Source organism: Chiroxiphia lanceolata, chromosome 10, assembly GCF_009829145.1.
Source record: "Chiroxiphia lanceolata isolate bChiLan1 chromosome 10, bChiLan1.pri, whole genome shotgun sequence".
Classification (NCBI taxonomy): Eukaryota; Metazoa; Chordata; class Aves; order Passeriformes; family Pipridae; genus Chiroxiphia; species Chiroxiphia lanceolata.
This window is the reverse complement of record NC_045646.1, coordinates 19,849,507-19,867,750: the sequence shown is the minus strand read 5'-3', so window position 1 is coordinate 19,867,750 and position 18,244 is coordinate 19,849,507. Positions and strand designations below refer to the sequence as shown.

At 39.5% G+C, this 18,244-nt stretch overlaps 1 protein-coding gene across 1 annotated transcript in view; it reads left to right on the top strand.

The window, feature by feature from the left end:
- Window positions 1-17,694, top strand: part of CLSTN2 (calsyntenin 2) — a 197,570-nt gene extending 179,876 nt beyond the window's left edge. The window contains exons 9-16 of the mRNA XM_032698045.1: window positions 4,493-4,659; window positions 8,062-8,210; window positions 9,579-9,802; window positions 11,478-11,648; window positions 12,522-12,667; window positions 13,571-13,694; window positions 15,259-15,443; window positions 16,112-17,694. Of these exons, the coding sequence (XP_032553936.1) occupies window positions 4,493-4,659; window positions 8,062-8,210; window positions 9,579-9,802; window positions 11,478-11,648; window positions 12,522-12,667; window positions 13,571-13,694; window positions 15,259-15,443; window positions 16,112-16,321 (1,376 nt within the window). The 3' untranslated portion in view covers window positions 16,322-17,694. The remainder of the gene's footprint in view (window positions 1-4,492; window positions 4,660-8,061; window positions 8,211-9,578; window positions 9,803-11,477; window positions 11,649-12,521; window positions 12,668-13,570; window positions 13,695-15,258; window positions 15,444-16,111) is intronic.
- Window positions 17,695-18,244: the final 550 nt, after the last annotated feature.

Below are 18,244 nucleotides of genomic sequence, written 5' to 3'. Positions count from 1 at the left end.
TGATCTGCTGTGTTTGAAATTTTATCATGGGACACTACCCATCAGCACACCCACATAATTCTAGTTACCTAAATAATTCCAGCAGCAAAAGAGATCAGAACCAGCATAGAAGAATTTCAGTCTGGAAAAGAGTTATTATTTTAGCAAGTGAAAACTGTGATGCATACTACTTTGACAATGACTAAGCAGTGAACAGCATTATAGTGAATAATTATGTATGTTGATGGTTCTTCTGGATGCCTCCCATAGTCTGTTGACACCATCTTCCCTTTATGAGGGTTGATTTAATGCCAAAAAAACAACATCCATCCTCCTGTATCTGCCAGACTTTGGGAGTGGAGGTGCGTGCTGGGTCAGGTGGGAAAAGCAATGCACAGTTTTATCATCAAGGTCTGCATAACACCATGGCCTGTACTGCCTCACAACTGTGATGATGACCACAACATTTACATTTAAGGAATGGAAAAAAACCAGTAGCTTCGAAAATTTGTTATGCAAGGAACTGTTATGAGAATCAGTGATGTTGTTCTATAGTCTAGTTTCAGTCTATTTTGTGTTACAGACATTAACTTAATTCCCTGACAGTAGAGAAGGTTCTGTTTTCCTCTCTTGGCCATATCATTTATCAAAGTCTTAACCACTTAACTGTCCCCCAAGAATTAGCACTCACAGCATATTAATCCATTGTAATCAATAAACACAGAGCTGAGTGAAACACAACATGTAACTTAGTTGAGGAGTGTGTTTTCTTATTCTTTCAGATCTTGGTAGCATCTCTGTGGAGGTGAGCTGTATCTGAGCAGTATCTCACTTACAAGGAAGTGTAAAGACCCTGACAACAAAAAAGTCCTGTGAAACTTGCTGAGGCAGTCTAGGTTAACTGCATGGCCTGACCTCTGGATAGAAACTGGAGATGCTATGTTACAAGTCACTGTGTCTTTCACTGCACCCTGACAAAGAGAAGTAGAATAAATTTTAGGACACTTGGATTACCTCAAGGCCACTATCACTGGAGCTCCACTTCGTTCTCTCAGTTGTTGCTCCAGAGGCTTGTGTAATCTATTTAGTTTTTCATTATCCCAAAAATGTTGTTGCTTAGGCTGTATGGTGTCAGAACCAAGAGTTAAGTTCAAAGTGTCTTAAAGCAGTAAAAGCTGGTGGGAGTAAAAGCTGTTGGGAGTACCTTATGTCTTTTCTTCGGTTGATTCTTAGCATGTGGTAACTTCAGTGCTGAGTCAAATCCAGACAGTGGAACTGAGCATCCTCCTGCCCAGTGGAGCCAGTGGCTCTGAGCTGCCTGTCAGCTGTGTGGGGAGCTGCACAGGCATGAAATGAATCATGCTCAGGTTCAAAGGATTTCTATTTAAAAAATCAGTATTTAGAAGAATTTGGATAATATTCTGTAAAAATATTACTATGAGCATTAGGTACAGTTATGCACTGTGTTTAAACATGCAATAGAACTGCTATGTTCATGCTGGATTAAATACATTCATACTCATCTAATCTTGGGAGCTAAGAATTTTAGAGAATAGGATTTGGAGACTGGCCATCCTAGACTAAATTTCTACCCACTGACCAGCTGAGGTCAGATACTCGAAGATTATCGGATTGTAGAAGCAGAAAGAAAGACAGATTTCAAACATACTAATATAGTAAAACCAAGTATGAATAAAACATTTTATCAAAACTAGAAAGCAGGATTGTAGGAAACTGGCTTTAGGCCATTCCTTCAATTTTAGAGCGAGTTTTGGTTTTTGCTTCCCAATTTTATTGCATTGGATTTTGTCCATTTGCAATCTAATAATTACTGGTGATTGGAACATCCTTCACTTAGCTGAAATATTCTGAAATGCTGAGATAGAAGAATATCAAAATATCAACATGCTGCAATTACAAGCAGCTGTGAGAAGAGTCAGATATAATGAGCGCTGTTCACCTTTGAGGTTTAAATTGGCAGGTATGTAATTTTGTCTTTAACACTGGTAAAAAGTGGAAGGCTTATTTAGCAGTCTGTTTTTTTCTAATAAAGTGTGAGACAGTATTCTGTCTTTAAGGGCTCTTGTGTTTTTCCTGTGGAAAAAGCTGGTGTTCACACTGCCCAGGATGAGCAGGCATGTCCTATGTTTTACACATAATGATGAGAAGAACACTAGGTTATGGTTAGTACTTCTGATAATAGCAAAAGTACCAGGAAAAGCAACAGGAATATTCATAGTCTACAGTGTTAGGTGGAAGATGTATAAAAAAGTCCTTGTTTAGCCTGGCAAAGGGATGATACAGCTATATTTTGACAGCTCACATTCCCTATTAGGAATAAATGTCCAACTCTGTGGCCATTGGAATGGATTGTTTGGGGAGCCTCTGTCTTCAGAAGAGTTTAGAATGGTTCAGGCAATTCTCAAGAATGGATTAAGTGCAGCTGTTCTTGTCTTGGGGCTGGGGACAGCCTGCATCCTCCCTCAGTATCCCTGCAGTGCAATTGTCCCAGCCCAAATCGCCTGCCATCACCATGGCCATGGCTTTGCAGATTTTCTCCACTCACACAATACGAGGCTGGCTACTCCCAGCTATTTTTCACTCACATTTTCTTGAAATACTTCCTTTTAAAAAAAAAAAAAAAATAGCAGTTGATAGCCTGAGACTGCTTATTTTGCATCTCCTCAGAACTATTAAGACCTACTGGCAGACTTACTGTAGATCTCTAAATTTCAAAGCTCCAGGGTTAGCGTTGGTCTTTCAGCCTTGGAACTTGCTGTTATCACAATTCTGTTAGTGATATGAGAATGTGGACCTTCAAAACACAAATTCCTTTTTCTTCTGAACATTCTTGACTGGTTTTTTTTCTCCTTGTCTCCTTTTTAGGGAGAGGTTTGGTTTTTGGTTTTTTTTAAATTTGGTTTACCTTTTTCTGTCCAGATACATTGCTGCTGTATTAGTGGCAACATGTTCTTTTAAAGACAGTGTAAACAGATTAATATAACAACATTTATGCTGAAAGGCCAACGTCCCCATAATGTGTACCAAATAATTGTCTTGGTAAGTATAAGAAAGGCTGAACTTTAGCTGCTACATACAATCAAGTTCAACAAAACTCTGCCCAGAGAAAATTTTCTGTGTAATGGACAGATGAATGAAAGAGTGTAGAAGAATAATCTCCTGGGGACCTTCCTTTGGGGTAAAAAAAAGAAAGGCGGTTTATGCTGCAATGTTAAGAAAAAAGAACAAAACCCATCTACTTCTGTGAAGAAAAAGCCTGTAGGACACCTCTTTCCTCCCAGTACACCAGTGTATACTTTCTTCTCTCTATAAAATAACTCAAGCCTTCTTCATAATGCTTCTCCTGCAGAGACCAGAAGTGATGTTCAGGCAAGGAACATCAGCCTAAAGAAAATTTGCCACTTCATCCCTATCCTAACCCCATTCCACACACAAATTTCCAAGTTAAGGTTCAAGCTTGAGGTAACTTGCCTGGCAAAACCAGGTTGTTTGACTCTAAAGCTACAAACACCGTAGAGATGAGTTATCTACAATTACAACAGCTTATCAACAGCTTAGCAACTGCTAATCCAATTAGTCTGCATGTCTCACTGCTGTGTGGCTCCCTCAGTCCTCCTCGGCTCAAGGTAGGCAGTAATTCACATGCACTGTGAGATCTAACACCTGCAGGAAAGACAAGCTCTAAAAACTCTCCTGAAGGAGGATGAGTAAATCACTAAATGTCCCAAGAGTAATTTAGATGCTACGATCACTGGTGCAGGCAGTCTGTAATCACCTTTTATTGACAGCTCCTAAAGATCAGTGTTCCTTTGAAGCTGCCTGGAGTGAAGGCTGGAGGCTCTAACACAAGGTACAGTGACAAGACCAAAATCTGGCACCAAATGAACCATTCTGGGCCAGGGGCAGCACTGTCTGCCTTTGAGTGCAGTGCTGTGCATTGGCCCACAGTCACTGCTGGAATTTACACCATATCCTGAGAGACAGCTCGTTATAAGGACTGTAGCAGTTTGCTTACACAGAGCCATGACTGAGAACTTCAGATACCTTTGCCTTTCTTCTCCAAAAAACACAGTAAGTGATCCTGTAATGGAACGCTTGCAAATACAGTTTCTGTATAAATAAACACTGGACCTTAAGCATTTCTTAAACTGGTGTTTGATTACTTAAATAAATTAATTGATTTATTTTTTAAAATTATATGCTTCCTTCTGCACATTTGGGAAGCTATGGTTCGTCTGAGAGTTCGTTACCACAGCTTTATAAACACCTGAACACAGTCCTGGAAAAACAAGAATCTTAAAGACAGGCTGCTACCAGGTACACCACCCAACAACCCACAAAGGCATTCCACTTACCACAGTAAATGAGATCTCAAAGACACTTGGCAAAAATGAATATAAATTCTCTAAATGTGTTAAAACATAAAGTGAATTGTTATGTGTGTGGTTTGTGTATTGGTATCAATAATCATTTTGTATTTGCTTTCTTGCAGGAGGTGAAGTCACCAAGCCCAGATTTGCTCAGTATTTCCATGGCAGCCTGGCCAGTCTTACTATCAGGCCAGGGAAAATTGAGAGTCAGAAAGTGATTTCCTGTTTGCAGGCCTGCAAGGAAGGTCTGGATATTAATTCTCTTGAGAGTCTTGGCCAAGGAATAAAGGTGAGGGATGAACTGACATCATCTTTGATAAAAATTTAGGTCTGATTTATGAAGTGGAGAGCCCAAGGTAGAGTACACACAGTACAAATGTACTCCCAGAAGCAATGTAATTTCCCATAAAATCATGCAAAGAAAAAGCAGAACAGTAGAAGAGCTGTGACACTGCAAAGAAAAATGTTTCCATTATTGCTAAGCTAGATGCTCAGAAAGTGAGGCACTGCTGATATTTCAGAGTCCCTGTGAATTACTAGGCTGTGTTCTCATGCTTATTTTGGTAGTTCTACAGAAATGGATAAGATTTATTGAATTTTGATCTCAAGTAGTTTTAAAACAGGAAAACATAAGTCCTAATGGAATACCATTGAAAAATTCAGTGTGCTCAAAGAGGAAGATATTATGGTATGTGAAAATTGGACAATAAAAAACCCTAAAGTCAAGAAATTAAATTTATAGATTTGCATATAAATCATTATATCCACCTTCATTATGCATATGAATATCTTTACTGGTAATGTGGCACTTTTTCTGAGGTTGGAGAACAACAAACAGAGGGAAATCCTGTTTCAGTTGACATAGTGGCCAGATTACTTTGCATTCATTCAGACAAACTCTGTTCTCTGGATACATATGTAGGATCTCGACTGTAACTTCTGTAATGCTCACATGAGCTGCATTTTACTGGTGCCATTATTAGGTGACCAGTGTTCTTGTGCTGATTGTGTGAATGCACTGTAAAACTATTTCCTAGCACGCAGATACCACCTTCCAAAGGAGCCGAGCTTCAAATTCCAAATTGGGAAGTTACTTTGGCTGCAGGCTCTGCATCCTGTGAAACTGCAGTGTGGTTTCAGTGTGGTGTTTCTCAGCTGGGAGGAAGATGGTGCTGTAACATTTAATGCAGAGGATGCAGTGGGAGTGCCATGTACTAAATTTTATTAGCTAAACCTCTCATTGTATGAGATAGCAGGCTGACCTATTGAAATACACTCCAGTGTCTGTCTGGGTGATGGGTTGCAGTGTGTAGTATAGCTGATATGTTTTCTGAAAAGAAGGGTAAAAATGCAAATTGAAAGTGCAAAGAGAAGGCGGAGTTTTGCTGGCTCTAACTTTTATATATGAGCAAAACACCCCAAAGAATTGCTGTTTTATCATCCTACCAAGGACATCATTAAGAATTTCACATTGCTACTTCTTGCAGCAACACGACACAGGGATAGGTAAAACCTGGTTTTAGAAGGCAATGCATACAAGGAGCAGGTAGGGACTCCTGGAACCCAAGAGTAAGTTCTTTGCTGGGTTTTTTTACATGAATTAAAGTAGTGTGCACTTGGTCCTTGGTGCTTGAAAGCATAGTAAGTCCTCCACTATTGCATTCTGCAGCTTGACGATATTTGAGTCTTCTAGTTTCATGGGCTTGGAAAAACCCCTGTTCTGTCACCCACTGCTGCTGCAGCATGGGGGATTGGCTTCTTTACAGTACAGCAGTGGTGTGGGGAAAAGGAAGACAAGGGCTTGTTTTCTGCCTTTTCTTCCTGTTGCGAACCTTCAAAACATTTTCATTTTCTGAAATAGAGATGAGGCGCAGTGGGTTTTTTAAAGTTACCGATTTGCTTTTACTACCTCAGCAAGCTCAACAGCAGGAGGCAAACATGAAAGGAGCAGTCAGAGGTAGAATGTGGTAGGGTTTCTTTTGGGGGCTGACAGAAAGAAGCTCAGATAAAAGCAGAGCAGTTTGCCTGACCTTGAAGAGAAAATTAGAGAGAAAGGTGTTCTGGTGTCAGAAATACAGGTACCTGATCTCAGACAGGCACGTGTGACAGCTGCACAGGTGATGGGTTCTGTGGGGCTATTTACATGATGCTTTGCAGATTCAGTGTTGGCATTACTGATGTTGGAAGGTGTTTCTGCTGGGCACTTGGGACTTGTGAAGATTCACCCTTTAATCACCTGAGAAAGAGCAATGCAGCTGTAACACAGTTTCTGACACGATAGTCTTGGACATTTTTGGTCTGCAGCCTAATTTTCAGATACCTGTAACAGCTCTCAAAAACACTGTCTAAACTGTTGCTATTTTTAGCCTTTTTTAATGAGAAAGACAAAAATGGCTCAGATTAGGGCTTTCTCCAGTCCTTTTGGCAGCATTCCAGCTGTTCTGGCAGCTAGAGGCTCCTTTTGCTAATTTTATTCTCTACTACTGCTAGCTTACAGAAAGGAAAAAGAAGTGGATGCAGGCTGTGACTCATGTTAGTTCTTCTCTTTGTTAAAAATACCCTTCAGTGTGTTATGACCTTCTTGCACAGCTTTAAACCCAGTCCTCCATGTTCTGTTTGACAGAGAGCCCTGAGCTTCATTCTGTTCTTCACAGTCTGTTTGATCTTTTGCTTTTTAACCTTTCTTGTTGTAAGGAAGTGTAGGCAGACGTATATAATAGAACATGTTCATATAATCAATATCCAGCTTCAGGAAGGGACTACACGTGGGAACAGGGTGCATGTCTTTGTGGTTTGTGCTGACAAGAGTAGGGTACAAAATCAAGGGGGTTAAGCTGGTTTTCTCTGCAATGCAGATGATTTGCTGAACCAATTAAGAGAGAAAAAATGGAATCAGGATAAATTATGATGAAGAGAAAAATCAATCATTTGCTCTGTCACAATAGTAGCAAAGTTTCTTGGTCAGCAAGGCTGTTTTGTGTTCAGTGCAATGGACTAGAGAAGGTTCAGGATGACAAGAGCAGCCATCGACTTTGCAGGGTTTGTTGGCTCAAATGAACAGCTGGCTTTGTGCAAGCAGCAGCTCCATCTTAAATCATGACACCCTTATTGATCATGAGACAGAACTGAGAATCCCCTTTATTGTGTCTGACATTAATGAAGATGTAGGAGGCAAATGTTATAATTGTTTTGTTCATTCATTTTGAAACATATCTCAGAAAGGTAGCCCAGGGTAAAGCCACAGAGAAAGCAGCTAAAATATGCTTCTGCATGCTAGTCTGGTTCAAGCCCATGTTTTTATATGGAGGGTGTGTTTAACCTAAAGGTTAAACCTAAAAAGCTTACATAATAATCACAGTGGTAAGTTAAGGTTTGGAACTCTACAGGGTTCAAAAATATACAGTATCAGAAATTGTTGCAGAAATAGTACCAGCAAAGTTGATAAGGCTGGGCAAAAAACAGGAAATATACTCCAAAATTAATTATAACAGTAGTCCTTCAGATATGGAAATGACACAAGTACATGTTTTAGGGAACAACATGTGGGTTCAGCCAACGATAGCTACTATGATTTTTTTTTTTCTTAAATCATTAGATTTTAAACTTGTGTCTGTGCAATGTTCCTTAAAAATGTCTTATTTTGTACTCTGTACCTCGTACCTTAAACACTAATTATGTGTATTTCTCCTAGTATCACTTCAACCCTTCCCAGTCAGTCCTTGTCATGGAAGGAGATGACATTGAGAATATAAATCAAGCTCTCCGAAAGGTCTCATACATCAACTCCAGACAGTTCCCTACTGCAGGCGTACGGCGTCTCAAAGTCTCATCTAAAGTCCAGTAAGTTATACTTCAGCTGAATTGATTAGATTAGGAACATTTTTAATGAATTACTTTTTTCTTTGGACATGTAAAAGGAAGAATTTTGGCTAAATTAAATTGATAAAGCATACTGTTCTGTTACTGAGCATAAAGGATTAATTTAATTTACTTTTATGCCAATTCACATGGTGGTTTTCTTTTGATATTATCCTTTTAAGGAACCTTTCTTGTTAATGTAATGTACTTGCATTCTGTTTATAGTTTGGAACATGTAGTCTGGACTGAACAATACTTGCATTTATGGCATTCGTATTTACTTTTCATTTTAAATGTTTAAAGTTCCTTCTGAGATATGCAGAACCCTGACTTTTTAAAGCAGGCCTATTGCATCTAACAGAACAGGATTTGTACCTTTACTTGGAATAGTCTGTCTGTCTGTATCCTCATATGCCTGCTGTCACTGAAATACTGGTGATGGGTGTTAAACAGGAATCTGTGTCCTTTTATTTTTGTGCCAGAACCTGCTCAATAATGTTTACAGTTCTACATAGCCAGAGAGCCACTCCTGGGCTCCCTTGGGGCACACCTCTGCTACAGACAGTTGTACAGTGCAGGGAGAGCAGGTCTAGAGTGAAAATCAACATCAGTTCTGTGGACTCTCACCTGCTGTGTGCACAGTTCTCACTAAGTACCAGGTTTAGTCCAGTGCTGTGGGCTGACCAAACAGTTTATAGAGCATTTTCTGATGCAGTTTCACTGGAATCAGTCCAGTTTGCACACTCCAAGGCTGGCCCAAGCCCTGTGCCAGGATGAAATAAGGTAGAGTTTGTCAGGAGATTCACTTCCAAAGCACAGTGCTGATTCAGATGAAAATGCTGGTACAGGAACCTTTTCTCCCTTGTAAATACTGGAGGGTGCCAGTATTTGCCAGGGGACCAATTTAAATGGATAATTAGGCCCTTTTATTCACATGTGACAAGATAACCATATTATATTCATTAGATATCACTTTCAGAATTTAATGTTAGGTTTACTATAGTTGTTATCATCTAATTATTTCTGGTGAATGGTTATTCACTACTGCTGTTAAATGTCAGTTAAACATCAAAATATTATTCTCATAATAAGTGAGTGCCCTTATGAAAGACTGAGCTTGTCTCTACATAATTTCAGTAGTTGTCAGAGTGGGAGGGGATGAGGGGAACAGAGCTTTTCCTCTCCCTGCTGGCCTGTGGACATGGTGGTACAGGTCCTTGATTGTGGCAGTGTCACAGTGTGGAATAGACTGACCTGAGAGCCACCAGGTGGGGTTTGGGCAGTGCAAGTGCCACACTCCTCTGATGCGCTATGTTTTACAAGCAGTTAATGAATAATATATTTTTTCAGATGTTTTGGTGAAGATGTCTGCATTAATATCCCAGATATAGATGCCTATGTAATGGTGTTTCAGGCCAATGAGCCCAAGATTACAATAACTGGGATGGATCACTTTGCTAGACCAGCTGCACAGTTTGAAAGCGAAAGAGGTGTTATTTTGTTACCTGACATCAGGATTGTCAGCACAGTCACTAAAATGGAGCATCAAGTGGACTTAAAAGAACATGACAGAGGTTTGTGTCTTTCTTTTAAATGTTATTATTTATTCTGTAACGTGAGCCCTCTTACTTTTTAAGGGATAGTGCAAACAAGTCATGCAAAGGAAGTCAATTCACCCAGATTAATTTGAGCAATGTCAGGCCACAGTAATGATGTACTGAAGAAATTCAATTAAATACACTGAAAAATGTGTTAAATAGTGACAGATCAAAATGTGATTCGAAAAAACAGATTTTACATTTAGTGTCTTCCCTAGTTCAAAATCTTCTTTTCATATTCTGTTGAATAACTTATTTTTATTAGAATCTATTTGTAACAGAATTTTGTTAATTGTACTGATAAAGTGAAAAGCAGTAATTGACTGATAGTTGACTTTTTAGTCTGTTCTTATGTGTCAAGCTCTGATACTGACTTGTGGATGATACTTGAGAAGGTAATCTCATGCCTCAGTTTCCCAACTGTAAAATGTAAATATAATAATTTTAAAAGATGTTTTTCAATTATGACAATTTATTCTAATGCTGAGCAATGTGTGTATTATTATTCAAGGCTGGGTGAATGTTCAAAGGATAAATCAGGTTTAAAATAATTGTCTAGAAAGGACTCTTTGTTTTGAATGCTTGTGTGCAAAGTAAATGAAAGGTCTAGTAATTTGAGGAATCATTCTAAACAGTATTTGTTGCACTAGACTAAGAAGTAACTAGATGTACAGATCTGGGGAAGATAAAATTGGTGATGATTTACAAGTTTAGGGGCATGGATTCCCTGAAGCCTGAAAATTTGGATTGGGTCTGCATTTTTGTGCAGATTAGAGCTGTAACTAGAGATCAGATACCCAAATTTACTGTCCTAGGAGTAAGGAATCTAGGGCATAAGGCTTTTCTGTCTGTGCCTTCCTTCCCCAAAGGAAGGAAAGGCATCTCTAAAATGAGATGCACAAAATGGGCAGTAAGTTCCAAGATTGCAGTGTCTGTGTCTGCAGTGCCCTCAGGGAGCTGCTTAAGCAGTGCTGCCACACGCTCTTTGCTAAGTTGATCAGAGAATTTAAATGATAATTTGATACATTTCTCTTTTTCCCGTGACAGAATTATTTTTTTTTAACTCGGACGTACTGAAGGATAGTCAGTTTATAACTTCATTTCTTTAGGTCACACAACACAGGATCTTGCCATTTATGATAATACCCTGCTCTTGGATAGATGGCCATGTCTTTGTAATGCAAATTCTTTATGGGCAGTAGAGTGTCTGAGAGAATCATCCAAGCATAGATATATTTGATGTGTATTTTTCCTGTTTGGTTCTCCTTGAGAAAAAAATGAATGTGTGGCATCAGCCTGGTATTGATACAGTATTGAAAACTAGAATTTTTTACATGAATTTATTTCCGAGATCAAATTTCAGTTTTCTACTTCCAGTGATGTTCTTGGATGCCTTTCATTACAGAGCAATATATTTTCTGTCTATCTCACTAGGTATTTGTAGGCCTCCATCATCATGGCACCTGAACAGACAAGACATTTCTCTTGATTTATTTCAACTATCCTGTATTTAATATCAGCACAAAACAGTTCAGATATCTTTGCAAAAACTGAAAGCCCTGATGCAAAGCACATAAAATGACTGAGCTGTTCTGTAATCCTTTATCTTCTTTTCCCTCTTTTTTTCATGATATGTGCCATGGGTTCACAGCTGATAAGCCAGTGATAGTAGAGGAAATGCTCCACAACTTGGATTTCTGTGATGTTTTGGTCATGGGCGCAGAACTAGATCCTGAACAAGAGTGTTTAGAACTAGATCATGTGGATCTCCAAGGAAAACATCTAGATGCCACAAATTCCACAGCAGGATATTCAATCTACGGTATGTTCGTTGAATTTGCTTTCCCTTATTTTGTCACAGCAATTATGTTATTGGAATGAAAGCACTAATATGTAAGAAATTATGCAGAAATCTGTGATTTACTAGCCATAAAAATATTTCAAGAAGGACTGCATCTCAAAAAGCACAGTCACTTCTTGATCTCTGGGTGTGCTGTATTTATCCTTTGGAATCTCAGCATCCCTCCTGCTACTCCCCAAATAAGGAAAACGGCATCACTGCTTTCTTTAATGTGGGGTTCTTGTGGACCATCACAGAATCACACAGAATCACAAAATTAACTAGGTTGGAAAAGACCTCTGAGATCATCGAGTCCAACCTTTGACCCCACACCACCTTGTCTATCAGAGCGTGGCACCGAGTGCCACATCCAGTCTCTTCTTAAACAGCTCCAGGGACAGTGACTCCACCACCTCCCTTGGGCAGCCCATTCCAATGCCTGACCACTCTATCTGTAAAGAATTTCTTTCTAATGTCTAACCTAAACCTCCCCTGCTGCAGCTGAAGACTGTGCCCTCCTGCCCTACTGCTGGTTGCCTGGGGGACATGTGGGTAGGAGGAGATTCCTCCTGTACAGCGCTGGTAACTCATTGGCCAATTTTTTCTTTTTATTAAGTAATTTATTTTGTATCTCTGCTGTTGTATTTGTCCCTCTCAATTATGGATCTACATTCACTTCCAAAGACTCTGCTCACATAGTCTAGGATCAGCCAGAGGCTCTATCAGGGAGTATTTGACACTCTCTCATTTTCGGACCGTTCTGCCAACTTTCATATTTGCTGTGAGCATTTAGTCTCTCATGTATTGCACAGAGCAATGTTACATGAGCCTGTCCCTGCTCTGCTCCCCCTGCAGGTGTGGACAGCATGTTCAACTACGAGCAGGTTCTGCGGCAGATCCGGTACCGGAACTGGGACACCGCTGCCACCTTCGACAGGAAATTCAGGGTCAAGTGCTCCGAGCTAAACGGGCGTTACACGAGCAACGAATTCAACTTGGAGGTGAGCAATTATGCAGTCAAGCTTTCTTATCTAGCACTGAGGCTGAGCACTGGTCTAGCTTCAGCAGCATGGTGTTTTCTTTAAAATATGTAAAATGACTGAGGCGCTCAGGTAAGTGTAACCAAAAAGAGAAAAAGATGCTAAGTTCCATTCAAACAGGAAGTCGACTTCTGTGGGCATTCCTCAGTGTGGGTCTCTATTCTGCTGTGAATTGAGGAGATGACCCTTCTCTCAAAGTCCACTAACACAGAGAATTACTCCTGTTACACAGAATGCTTTGGATCCACTCCTTAGACATGGTCAGTAACCACAAGAATATTTAGATACCTCTGTGGAGTCCACGTGTGCTGGTTCTAAGGCCAGTGCAGCACAGTGGCTCAGGGACTGAGATTACTGCTGGTTCACCTCAGCAGGACTGGTGGACCTGTTATGGGGAACTCTCTTATCCAGCCTAGAGCCCATATATCAAGTTACCACAAGAACGGGCAGGGCCTTCTTAGCAATAGGGTCAAAACTTGTTAATTGTTTTTATAAGCAGTTATTAACTTAATAATTGTTAATAAAATAAAGTTTTTACATGTTATGTTTAGATAACACCTGAAAGCTAATTAGTATAGAGAAAAGAAAAAGTAATTCCTTATCCAGACAGGTAAGTCAATAAAGTCCTGTTCTGTGCCACTTCACAGTGAACAGCTAGAAATGTTAGAATGCATTGCTCATCATAGAACTTAGAAATATATCAAGCTGTGTATTTTCTTTACTGGCATAAAAAGAGTTAATTTGGCCTTTAAGATCTATGTAATACTCCTCCTATCTGCTCATGTAACTTAATATAGGGAGCCGACAGGCTTGGAATATAAACCACTTTTTAGTATCTAATCCCTTATTTTTCTCTTGTATCAGGTTAATATTCTACACAGCTCCAACTCCAACTTCATGGACCATGTAAATCATATGATAGTACAACCACAATTTCTCCAATCTGTTCAGCACCCTGAGGGGAGTGTAAGTGCTGTTCACAACTCAGGTATGTGACACCTTTACAGAGACTGCTCATAATGATTCAGGTATGTCAGTGTTTCCCTTGTGAGCCAGCCTGGGCAACAAACAAAAGCCCTGAGGTCCAGAGTTACAGCTTGTAAAACCTCACAGAGACTGTTGCACAAGTGTAAAAGAAGGTAACATTTAATTCTATTCTCTCATTAAAACCTGGTATCCTTTTTTAAGGTCTTCATTAATGGTTTTGTACTCTGACCCACACAGTTAAGAAAATGTCTTGTTTCTAGTATTAAATGGTATGAAGGGTAATATTTATGGTCATGTTGTCTTTGTTCATCTGTATTTCTATGGCATATTAATTTCTGCCTGCTCTTTTCTAAACAAAAGGAAGAAACATTTGTATTATTTTTAAATATATAATTGCCTCGATGGCTCTGTTAGCTGCTGTCAAGGCCTCAGTCTGCAGCTCTCTGGAGAGAAGATAGGTTCACCTAGCCATGTGCAGAGGCCATTAACATATATTAAATACAGAATTTAAAATATATTTTTTAAATATATTTTTAAAATAAAGTTAAACCCAGGGCAGAGAGACCTCTTTAAAGGTTTGATTCTGAAATCTTTTTAGCTAAATGATACATATGTGAAGAAGTAAAGCTGATGTAAAGTGTAGGTGGTTATAAGTAATTATATACAAATATGCTTAGAAGATTACTCTATTTTTCTTTACACTTGTACAGACAGTTCCCTAAAATGAAACAGAATTTTTACTAAATGAACTGTTGCAAACTAGTTCTTCCTTCTTTAATATTGTTCTGATTTCAGACTTCCATTCTTATGGGCAGGGCTAGGTGATAAAATGCATTATAGAACTACTGTAGCTCCTGGAACTGCAGTACCTCAGGAACAAAGGTACAGAGAAAGTTGCAGCACTTCTCCACTAACCTATTTATGGAGCTGATATATGGTAGTTCAGAGCAATTTCTTCCTGTGGCTAGGTGGAAGCAGAGGCTTCCCAGAGTGCAACCAAACAGTGAGGAACAATGTCTTGAATCCTCAGGAGTCTCCCAGAAAGGCTATAACACAAGCAAGTGTAGTGGCAGTGCATTATTTTATTTCTTGGAGAATGAGATTCAAATCCCAGTATAAGTGTTTGAGACCTCTATAAGCTTTGAGATGCACTTTTTCTCCCATGCGAGGTTGACGCCTCAGCTGTGATCAGAAGGGGTCAACATATGAGTAAGAGAAGGGAACCTTATTGCAAAAGCACTTGTTCTGAAACTAGTGTGTTCTGCACTGATTAAATACTTGTCTTCTGTAGTAAAGTGGCTCAGAGAACAAATGGTAGGCATGCTCACTTTTTAGCTATGATTTATAATGCTCATTAGAAGGTATCTGTAAGCACCATTCCTGTATGCTTTGCCTTAGTAGGTGGGCACTTGTCAACACTTTGAGAAGCCCCAGGCACATGGCAGATGGCTGTCCTGATTCTCAGTCCAAGGGAAGAGACGCTGTGGGTTAAAAATTCACAGCGTATTTAGTGGGGTTTAGGCGATTTGTTCCACAAACGTAAGCTTTTCCACCTTTTGTTGCAGTTGTTCCAAGTGTGGCCACCATTGTGATCATAATCTGTGTGAGCATCCTCGTTTTTGTCATAACCTTGGGCGTGTATCGGATCCGCACAGCTCACCAGCACGGCTCTGCAGACCACGAGGGAAGCAAAGACAATGAGATGGATTGGGATGATTCTGCCCTGACCATCACCGTCAACCCCATGGAGGTACATACCTGAGGCACAATGTTAGATCATGGCACTGCCAGCAGTCACTGCCTGGGCTGGTAGCTCACTCAGCAGTGAGTTTTAAGCCTCTTTCAGAGAAGAGTTGTTCAGGCTTGGCAGAACAGTTGTATATGCACTCAGGACCCCATCTCAGTTTTCAGCTCTGCACACCATGAAAATATATAATTGAGAACTTAATATTTGTTGTAATATATAATCACTAATTAGGATGGTGAAGAATTCTTGGGTACAACAACACTTCTCTCCATCCATGTTCGTACCCTAAGTACCCAAGATTATAAAGTTTCTTTGGTTTAACCTTTTAATGTTTAACCTTTTAACCTTTTAATGTAAGCACTAATACACTAAAAGGAGGGGAAATGATCAGAGTTTAAAGAAACTGACATTGATGGCTTAAATTTTGGCAGCATGACTAACAAAGATATTGGTTGTTGACATTCTATTCCTCTTACATTAGCTTTTGAATATTTGCTACCGAATCATACCAGATTTGATGCCTCATAGTCACATAATGGTGGAAATCAGATTTTCCCAGGATTTTAGCATTTCTAAATGTGGACTACATGCTCAGATTCTCACAGCCACTGGTTAGCAAGAAAGCACCTTTCTCCTACTGTCTCTCTTTCATTTCTTTAAATGTACTGTAGAAATATGAAAAGCCTCACCAGACAGAAGAGGAGAGTGAGGAAGAAGACATAGAAGATGAAGAGGAAGACACAACCAGTGCTGAATCAGATGAAAGTGAAGAGGAGGAGGAAGAAGAGGAGGAAGAGGAAGTGATTGTCCAAAAGGGAGACAAACAGAATGCCACCAGGCAAGCGCAGCTGGAGTGGGATGATTCAACACTCCCATACTAACAGCCCTGCAGCCATATCACACTTTTGTAACAACCAATACAATGGTTTTTCAGAGTCTATGAATTCATTGACAGGATCTGAACTTCTGCTTGCCTGTTTTGCCTAAAGTGTTGTAGTAATTGGTAATGATAGAACAGACCCTTTTCTTACAAAGCCTGGAGAAAACATGGTACAAACCTACTGGCCTACCCAGTAATAATAAAGTAAGTAGGACCTGATCTGTTAGCAAGCATAGTTCTCATTTCCTATTTCTATACTACAGATATGTGACAAAAGTCCTCTCACTCGACCCATACAGTTTTTACCTTTGGTTGTTGTTTTTTTTTTTCCACACAAGAGAGATTTCAGCTTATTACGAAGAATTACTTGTATGGGTCTAAATAACAGTTTCCAGTTGACTTCACACTCCTACAGGTGTAAAAAATAATCCACCTCCAAATTGGGGCAGGGTTTTAGTGCTACAGGGGACAGAGACTGAATTCCATTTGTCGTCTCGTCCTGCCTTCTTGGATTTAACTGTCCCTTACAAGGGAATATCTAGGACCTCACATGGAATGTGTGTGTGCCTATGTAGAAGTGGACAGTGTATTTTTTCAGGCATGCTGTCAGACCCTCAAGAGAGGGATTTTTGTCCAACCTACCGACAGAAATTTAAGAGAGTTCAATAAAAACCAGCAACAAGGGGCTGCTGAAGGTTACAAAAAAAACCCCACAAAAAACCACCCAACTTGTTCTGCGTCCACAGATTGAGTAATATGATCGTATGCAAACTGTAAATTCTAATGGGATTGATTCACTGAAAATCCGTAGAGCTGCTCATTAGTTATGGATTGAGCAATTTGCAGCAAATCGATGCTTTAAACTGTCTGTCCCGTGAAATCATTAGCTTGCTGCAGCATCACACTGAAGCAGTGGAAAATAAGTGACCCCATTATTCCATAGCTATGTATGGCTGGGATTTAAACAATTATTTTAGACGAGGAAAATGTTCCCTTTTGTTTAGTGAATGCCAGCTGGAATTCCTGTCTGACTACAAAACATTATGCCCTATTTCTTCTGTACCCCTGCCCACCTATAGTGGCACAAAAGAAAGGAACAACATACACAACTGTCAGCTCTCTTTTGTGCTCATAATTCTCCCTTATTTCTTCTTCCTGAAGCCATTTATGTTGAGAAAAGGTTTTATAAAGTAGAACAAGGAGAAGTAAAACCTACCTGGAACCAAAATAATTGAAAACAAAAACTAAACTCTTAAGAGGTTGAGAGAGTATTTTAGTTTGTTATGGTAACACAGCATATTTTTCTTAAACACTGTTTTAAAAAAAAAAAAAAAAGGCAAAGCTACGTACAATGTGTTGATAAGTCTGTGTGGTGTGGTTTTTGTCCCCTTTCCATAAGTACCTTTGCATCTTCAACTGCTCTGCATCCCAAATGCTGCAGCACTTGCTAGGAAAACTGCTCTAATGCATAAAAACAAAATGGCATGGAAGAGAATGCTGCTTAGTGGCTTGTCTGTTGTTGTTTTTGTTTTTTTTTTAAATACTTCATTTACAATTTCATCATTGACTTCTGCTTTTGTAATTTGCTGTTTAAAATGAGCTGCTTCCTACGCTCCTCTCCCCCAGAGAAACAAGCAGTCTTACCACAACAGGACCTTCCCAAGCACCCCTGAGTTGGTGTTGCAAAGAGTAAATGGAGCAATCTTTGGGGTATCCATCCCCCTCAATACTAAATTATCAGCAGCTCCTGAATATCTTGGAATATAGAGAATATATTGTGGGTTTGGGAGTTCTTTTAATTCCAGTTCTTGCATCTGATAGTTGAAGGGAAATACTGACAGCAACTAGGCCTTGTAGTTTAATAACTAGAAAGTAAATGAAAAAAACTCTATATTAAGTTTAAAATTAGAGATCTTCAATGCTT